This window comes from Mesoplodon bidens (genome assembly GCF_964165515.1).
Source record: "Mesoplodon bidens genome assembly, chromosome: 5".
NCBI classification, from domain to species: Eukaryota; Metazoa; Chordata; class Mammalia; order Artiodactyla; family Ziphiidae; genus Mesoplodon; species Mesoplodon bidens.
This window is the reverse complement of record NC_138161.1, coordinates 123,102,464-123,110,784: the sequence shown is the minus strand read 5'-3', so window position 1 is coordinate 123,110,784 and position 8,321 is coordinate 123,102,464. Positions and strand designations below refer to the sequence as shown.

Below are 8,321 nucleotides of genomic sequence, written 5' to 3'. Positions count from 1 at the left end.
AGCCTGCGCTCTAGAGCCCACGAGCCACAACTACTGGAGCCCGCAGGCCTAGAGCCCGTGCTCCGCAACAAGAGAAGCCACCGCAATGAGAAGCCCACGCACCACAATGAAGAGTAGCCCCCGCTCGCGCGCAACTAGAGAAAGCCCGCGCGCAGCAACGGAGACCCAACGCAGCCAAAAATAAATAAAATTTATTTTAAAAAACTATATGTATAATGATGATATTCACTGCAGCATGAATAGCAAGAGCTAAAATCTATGAACGCTCTAAATGTCCAGCCAACATTCCCAAGGCTGAACTGGAGGCTGGTGGTGGGCTATGGGGAAAGAGTTGCTGGGTAAAAACTTCCACTTCTGGTGAGTCTCTGTGGGATCATCAGGATGTAGCTGGAGGCTGCATGTCACCTCACTCCTTGTGTCAGGCAGCTTGACGCTTCCAGGACAAAAATAAAGAATTGTTTTTTCTCCCAATGATGCGTATTTATAAAACTTGAGTATCCGGCAGTGGAAGCCAGTGGGAAACTAGGTCTTTTTAGACCAAAACCTTTATTGTTAGAAAAGGTATTGTAGCGGTTCCTTCTTTTTTTATAGTTAGTAATGTTGGGATACAACTCTTGTTAAAGACTTCTAAAAACCCAATACCAACTGGTCAAAGGAAGTGGTCATTACACATTTTAAAAATCTGTAGCAACAAATACTATTCTAATATGAAATCTAAACCTCAAATACATTGTGTGTGGGAAAACCAGACTTCAGATGCCTCATCTTTATCTACTGAGAAATACCACAAAAAAGGAGAAAAGAATGTCAAGGGTTTACAGTAGCACTGTATAATAGAACTTGCTGTGATCACCAAAATGTTTTCTGTGCTGTCCAATATGGTAGCCAAAGCGGCCACTGAGCACTTGAAATGTGGCTAGTGTGACCGAAGAACTGACTTCTAAATTATATTTAATTTAGATCTAAATTTAGTCACAGGTGATTAATGGCTACCATATGGGATAGTGCAATTCTAATGTATTTTTCAGTAAATATGTCTGAGGTTTATAGGAAAGAAGCTGTCACATAACAAAGTGGCAGGTAAATTGGTTGCAGAGTTGTGTGCAGATAATCATATTTTGCCACATGAATCAACTGAACCAGAGGGCTGTCTGTAGAGAATTTAAAAACAACAAAAGCTGACTAAAAGTCTGTTTTTATTATCATCATATGCTGACAGTTCTAAGCAATATCAGTGATAAAGTACCCCTCTCTGCCAGTGTGGAATGTAGCGGTTCCTGCTCCCCTCTTGGTATACAAACTGTTCTCCACAACACCTCAAGTGTGTACAAGGACAAAAGGAAATCAAATGGATTAGCCATTGGGCTGTTCACAAATATTTGGTTCTCCATCTTACTGGTGAGATTTCACTTCCCCACACTTTGAACTCAGGTGTAGCCTTGGGACTTGTTTTCAGACAACTTTCTGAGAAAGCTCTAAAAGCCAGGGCATGCTGTATGGGCACCTGGCAATGTTCCAGGTAGTGGCTATTCCAGTAGCCTTGTTTCTGGAATGAGGACCATGACCAACCATCAATGAACATGTAGTTTGTTCAAGAAATAAACCTTTATTATTTTAAGCCACTGAGATTTGGGGGTTGTTTGTTACTGTAGCCTAATCTAGTCTACCTGACTGATGCAGTATACCTACTAATTTCCCTTAGGAATTTCAGAATTTAGAGATGGAATGAGAGCTTAGAATTGAAAGGATAAAATGAAGAGTTGAACTTTCAAGAACTTATTCTACATAAAGTCACCTTTAAGAAGCTTAAGAGCAGAGAAATGATGAAGCATGGCAGCCGTAAGGTAGCAGCCACCCTCCAATTCATTTCACATGGCATGGTACTTAAAGGTGCATGGAGTTTTGTTTTTATGGTTTATTTTATCATTTTTAAAATTTATTTATTTTTTTGGCTGCATTGGGTCTTCGTTGCAGTGCATGGGCTTCTCACTGCGGTGGCTTCTCTTGCTGTGGAGCACAGGCTCTAGGTGCGCAGGCTCCAGTAGTTGTGACACGTGGGCTCAGTAGTTGTGACTCGCTGGGCTCTAGAGCACAGGCTCACTAGTCGTGGCACACGAGCTTAGTTGCTCCACAGTATGTGGGATCTTCCAGGACCAGGGCTCGAACCCGTGTTCCCTGTATTGGCAGGTGGATTCTTAACCACTCGCTACCAGGGAAGCCCAAGTGTATGGATTTTGATAGAAAAATGGACAAAGGATTACAATGGAAGGTCACCGTAAGGCAAACGTTAAGACTCTTAAATATAAAAAGCATGCTCAAGTTATTGAATTGGTTAGGGTCAAACTAGGCCATGCTACCATAAGAACAAATGCACCTAACTCAGTAGCTTAACAAAGTTTTCTCACTTGTGCAGGCTGATAGGGGTTGAGCAGCTTTTTCTTCCATCTTGTAGCTACGAATCATTGACCTCCATTGGCATACCAACTCTTGATTGCCTTGAAGGAGGTAATGTATCACTTCTGCTCCCATTCTGTTAGCAAGAACGTCATTAAGACCGCTACCTAAATGTACAGGGCACCTGGTAAACATAGTTCAGCTGTACGCCTGGGGGGAAAGGGAGGAAGATACGGGGTGTGTGTGTGTGTGTGTGTGTGTGTGTGTGTGTGTGTGTGTGTGTGTGTGTGTGTGTGTGTGTGTGTGTGTGTGTGTGTGTGTGTGTGTGTGTGTGTGTGTGTGTGTGTGTGTGTGTGTGTGTGTGTGTGTGTGTGTGTGTGTGTGTGTGTGTGTGTGTGTGTGGCTTTGCCTCTGCCACACTCAAAAGTGCAAAAATAAAACTAGAGAACAGTATTATTCTATCAGGCTGCAGAGCAGAATCTGTCAATACACAATTTTTAACTCTGCCATTCTACCTCTAGGAATTTATCCTACAGATGAACTAAGGTGTATGTAAAAAACTTTTTGTAAAAGCAAGAGATTGGAAAAAATCTTAAATAATCATCAGCAGGGTCCACATTAAACAAACTTATGGTACATCCATATGATGGAATACCATGCAGTCATAAAAAAAGATAATGTGGAAGCTCTTCATGAACTGAGATAGAATAAGCTCTGAGATACATAACCACATGAAAAAAATCAATGTGTATAATATCCTACCATTTGGGTAAAAATGAAAAAATACATATGTATTATGTTTGTACGTTTATGAAAATATCTCCTGATCATCAGGAAAAAACTGATCACACTGCTTGCCTCCAGAAGGGTAACTGGGGGGATGGCGGTGGGCAGGGAGACTTCTATTGTAGTCCCTATTTTACCTTTTGGATTTTTAGCCATGCCAATGTATTACATAATCAAAATTTTATTAAAAAAAATATATTTGGCTGCACTGGGTCTTAGTTGTGGCATGCATGTGGGATCTAGTTCCCTGACGAGGAATCGAAACTGGGCCCCCTGCATTAGGAGCATGGAGTCTTAACCACCGGAACAGCAGGGAAGCCCCACCAAATTTTAAAATGTTTATATGGAGGATGTGAATTCAGACTGCCACTGTGTGACCTTGAGCAAATTGCTTCATCTTTATGTCTGTTAATCGACAAAAGGGGGGTTAGAATCAGTGCCTCCATCTTGTGGGGTTGTAAGAAACCAATTACTCTACTTCTGAAGAAAATTCTAATAGAATCAATTGGGGTATGTTTGAACCACCTGCTGATCTAGAAATATTAAAAAGGTACAGCTTGTGAGGCAGTCAGGGAAAGCCTGGTGAGTTTTCCCATGATAAAGGCGTTAGAGAGTGCTTGGTGTGTCTGAGAAACTGCAAGGAGGGTGGATGAGTTGGAATGAGGACAGCACTGGGTACATGAGATCTCAGGGTGGGAGTGGGAAGACCATGGAAGAAGCCATTTGCGGCTTCAGCTTCCTGTGATCCCCTAGCTGCTGTGTGTAGACTACCTGTAGGGCAGCAAGCCCTTCTGGGAGATACGTAATGCTGACCTTCAGCCTGAATCCTCCCTCCCCTCCCCAAGTCGGCTTCCTGAATAGTTGGGAAAAAACCTTTAGATGAGTTTTTCTAATTCATGCAAGGACCAAAGAACCAAGAGAGAAAAACTCGAGACTAAACACTATACATTTTATTTTCCCTGAAATTCTTGACGTTTCTGCCATGTTTTGTATCTTTTTGCAGGGTATTCGGTTTGCTTTAAAGCACATTATTAGTATTAGATCACAAAAGATAACAGGAAGTCCATTTGTTTTAGTTTAATAAGACGTTTATTCTATCATATATAGTTGAACCACCTCTACACACAAAGTAATATGGTTTAAGATTTTTTGAGTGGGAAGGAATTTGGGTCTCAGAAGGTTTTGCGAGCCTGCTACATGTTTTCTGGAAATCATTTAAGTGGGCCTTTTAAAAGACCTTTGAAGAAAATACAAGCAAAATTGGTTTGCAAGAAAACCAGCAATTAGATTTCCAAATTAAACTACCTATTAAGATAGCAAACCAAGAACTGGAAAGAACTGGGGCAACTCCCCTTCCGTATTTCCTACACACTCAACTCCACCCAGGGAAAAAGCAGCTTAGTCTAGGGGAAGTCATGATGCAAGCAGAATGTGGTGGTACGCCCGACCACAACCGGTGGGTGGCCTGGCACGTTTGTGGAATGGTGAGGCTCTTGGGGGTACTTTGAGCAGGGATGAGAAAAATAACTGTAGACCACACATAAAATCGGAAACCAACTGAACTTGTATTGACACCAACTACACGACTCCTTAGTAGCCTTACGGGAATGGATAAAGTGATGAGCCAAGATAACACTGATGAGACTTAGCAATGTTACTTTTAAATAAAACCAACCCTATTTTCTCCAAGGTGGCTTAGATTTCATAATGGGTCACAAACTAATACTACAAATAAAACATTTAAAAATTTGATCCAAGCCCCTTCTATCCTCCTACACTCGAAAGGGACCTTATGAACACCAATTTCCCAATCCTAGCATCACTAGCTTACAAACCTTAGGGTTAAAAACTCCCTCATTTACCCAATGTTCAATTTCCATCAGTTTCAATATACACTAGTGTAAATACCATGACTATTCTGCATGAAGTTAAGTGTTCTACAGATCAGAGTCACGGGATTGAACCAGGAGCTCCCACCTTTTATGGGAACTTCAGTGATACCATCGAGGCCAAGGCAATTTAATTTACGTTAACCAGGATTTGTTTCAATTTGTAAGAGAAACATCTTGCAACAGGTTTATTCAATTCTCTTAAAAAATGGTGGCATTCCTTTACTTTCTGCCTTTTGGCAGCAGCAGTTACATATATGGAATAGCAAATTAAGTCTAAAAACATGGGCCCTAGTCAAGTTTATTTTTCGGCATTATGATCATGATAAAGGATCACGACATCCTTTACATTTCCAAGGAAAACCAATTTAAAGTTTGTCCTTGCCAAACTCCATAAAACAGCCACTTTAGAGTAAACCAGCAGAGCATTGCATCACCCCAATAAAGCTGTAGGTTTCATCACATGCACCAACAAATCTACATGGCTAGTTTCTGTGCTCCTCTTTTACAGAATTTTACACCTATTGTTACCAGACAGCATTTTAAACACGGACATATCAACTGCCTAATAAAGCAAAAAACAAAGGCATTTCCCTTATTAGAAACAAGACACACCATCACTTAAAATCTTCAGACATTATTGCACTTTAACTTTCAGAATTTGACAATGCATTCAGTGAAGCGATCTGCAGACCATTAGTTTTAACAGACAGATTAAAAAACACTTTTAAGCAGACGTGAATGTCCTAAACTGTTTATTAGGTAAGAATTTTACAAACATTACTTATATTAGCGGTAGCGGTGGAGCTGGAGAGTATTGCGCCTTCTCCAGGCTGCGCGGCGAGAACCACCGATTGTGTGGTGGAACTTGTGGCCCTTGCCGAGGCCGCGGCTCTTCCTGCCTGCAGACGTCAGCCCCCGCATCTCCCTGTGCTTGTGGACTGGTTTGGTGATCCACTGGGTGTCAGGGTTTCTTCTGATAGCTTTATGGAAGGGATCGATGAGGATAACCTCAAAAAACTTGTACGTAGAATCTTCACCCACCCAGTAAGAATTCAGGACCCTCAGGGCCCCACAGTGGCGTCCTGCTCGCTCCTAGAACAGGAAACAAAGCCCCAAGGTCAGCATCCCACACATCCTAGTAGCCAATAAGGCGGCAAGAATTCTCCCCAGAGGCAGGGACCATTATGATAAGGTAGACGTACATACTATGTAACACACATAAATATCCTTAGACTGATTTGCTCCCCAGAGGCTGGGACCTGAAGTACGATAAGGTAGAGACTTACTATAAAACAAAGCACACAGACATGCTTAGGTCTGAAACCGTTCTCTCTTCTGCCTCCTTACCAAGTAAAACATGAATGCTAGTATCTGGGTAACCAAATCTAATACTCTGGAACCATGCATTTTTCTAGCACAATTCAAGGGTTAGCAAACTCTTACAGAGAACTGTGAAGGCCACGAGTCTCTTTCGAATGGTCTTCTTTGCCTTTTCTTTGAAACACAAAACCTTTTTAGTTCGTGGAGGGCAATAGGCCCTTGTTGCCAACCTCTACAACAGAGCACAGCTTAACTGACTAGCCGAGAAAGACAGCTTCCTACCGAGCACAGGCAATCAGTGGTACGAACACACACAGCTTCTCTAACGCCTGGGGAGACACGCTCTTCAAGACGACGTTCACTGCCCTTTGGAAAAGCGTAGTCTCCACGGATGCATGCTTATCATAAAGCACTTTCCTCCACGTAAGCAAAGACAGGTTCCCAACAAAAAACTGACAAAGTCCGATATCAACTCCTCGCTGGGATTAGTCAAAAACAAAAAAAAATCACCCAACCCGGTTTTAAACGCAACAGGGCTCACCTGGGTACAAACGAACCACGAGGAAAGGTGCCCAAATCCTCCTCCTCCTCCGGGAGGCGGCCAACTCAAGCGCTACTCGAAACCCACTTACCTCGGCAACAGACTGAAGGCTCCGGGCAAACTTGAGCTGGTTGACGCCGTGGTGGACGGGCTTGCCGTAGGTGGCGCCCTTCGGGACCGGGCGTTTGCGGCCGCCGCGGCGCACGCGAACCCGATATATCACATAACCTGTTTAGAGAAAAGGGCCACAGAAGGGCGCGAAGGACTCAGTGCCTTGTCTCTAACGCGCCGACACCGACTGTTATCTCAGGCCAGCAATCGGTTTCTGCCGAGGCCCTGGGCGAGAGGGACGGCTCCCCGAAGCGCGCTTCCCGGCTTCTCCCGGGGGGGCACCATCTCCTCCCCGCTTGCGCGCAGGGCCCGCTCACCTTGCTTGGCCTTGTAGCCCAGCCTGCGCGCCTTGTCGGGCCGGGTGGGGCGCGGGGCCCGGTGCAGCGCCGAGAGCTGGCGGTACTGCCAGCAGCGCACCCTGAGCAGAAAGCGCATCACGTCCGACTGCTTCTTCCTCCACAGCTCCTGGATGTACTTGTAAGCGCCCATCTCGGCTCACCTTTGACGTAAGCCGCCAGGTATCAGAAACACATCATCCTTTTCACGTGTAACGACAAGCCCCCGTCCGCCCGCCCGAGTCCCCACCGACCACAAGCCCCGATGATGAAGAAACGGCTCTGCACGAACGCGGGACGCAGCCGGCCCATCCCGGCGCCCCGCACGCTGCTGCCGGACGAAGGAACCGAGCAGGCCCTGGGCGCCCGGGGGCGGGGGACCGAGGCGGGCGGCGCCCCAGGCCCGGCCTGCAGAGGCCTTGCCGGGATCCCCAAGGGGAAGGTGCCGCCGCCACCGCCAAGGGTTACTCCTCGAAGAAAAGCTCTCCCTCCCCCCAGCCCCCCGGCTTCGCTTTCGGACGCCCCAGGCCCGGCCGCCCGTCCCTCAGCCCCCACGCCTCCCTCTCCTCCACGCTCTGGCCCCAGCTCGGATTCGCGCCGCCATCACAGCATTCCCCCCAGCCCGCTCCGGGGGCCGCCTCTCCACGCCCGCGCTGCCCCGCATCCCGACCGAACCCGCGCCGCACAGGAGACAGGAGGAGCTCCGAGGTCGCAGGGTCCCCGAGCCTGGATGGCGGAGATGAAGAGAGATCCGCGGCGGATAGAAAAGCCAATATCCCACCACAACCTACCTGATGGCTGCCGCCAAACGGAAAAGAACGACCCTTTCTCCCACAATCCCTTTCGCGCTCCTCCCCCTCCTCTGCGAGCCTCCTTCCGGTGGAAAGCGGCGGCCGCACAGAGCCTCATGGGCCATGTAGTTCCAGCAGAGAGCCCGCTGGG

At 46.2% G+C, this 8,321-nt stretch overlaps 1 protein-coding gene across 2 annotated transcripts; it reads right to left on the bottom strand.

Annotated features, from left to right (window-relative positions):
* Nucleotides 1-5,807: 5,807 nt before the first annotated feature.
* On the bottom strand, nucleotides 5,808-8,251 carry RPL15 (ribosomal protein L15). 2 transcript variants are annotated; one of them, XM_081234593.1, is made up of 4 exons: nucleotides 8,171-8,251; nucleotides 7,362-7,543; nucleotides 7,025-7,161; nucleotides 5,808-6,164 (listed from the first exon to the last, which is right to left on the bottom strand). In XM_081234593.1, exons 2-4 carry the CDS (start codon nucleotides 7,531-7,533, stop codon nucleotides 5,859-5,861), a joined length of 615 nt encoding a protein of 204 aa, XP_081090719.1. In that variant the 5' UTR covers nucleotides 7,534-7,543; nucleotides 8,171-8,251; the 3' UTR covers nucleotides 5,808-5,858. The 2 variants fall into 2 exon arrangements, with proteins under 2 accessions (XP_081090719.1, XP_081090720.1); XM_081234594.1 differs by lacking the exon at nucleotides 8,171-8,251 and adding an exon at nucleotides 8,066-8,089.
* Nucleotides 8,252-8,321: the final 70 nt, after the last annotated feature.

What these genes read in the sequence shown, in the direction of transcription:
- RPL15 (XM_081234593.1), bottom strand. Translation starts at nt 7,533, where the DNA reads ATGGGCGCTTACAAGTACATCCAGGAGCTGTGGAGGAAGAAGCAGTCG. An exon ending in GGGCTACAAGGCCAAGCAAG is followed by an intron (nt 7,162 to 7,361) that starts GTGAGCGGGCCC and finishes TTCTCTAAACAG; the next exon opens with GTTATGTGATATATCGGGTT. An exon ending in GCCTTCAGTCTGTTGCCGAG is followed by an intron (nt 6,165 to 7,024) that starts GTAAGTGGGTTT and finishes TTCCTGTTCTAG; the next exon opens with GAGCGAGCAGGACGCCACTG.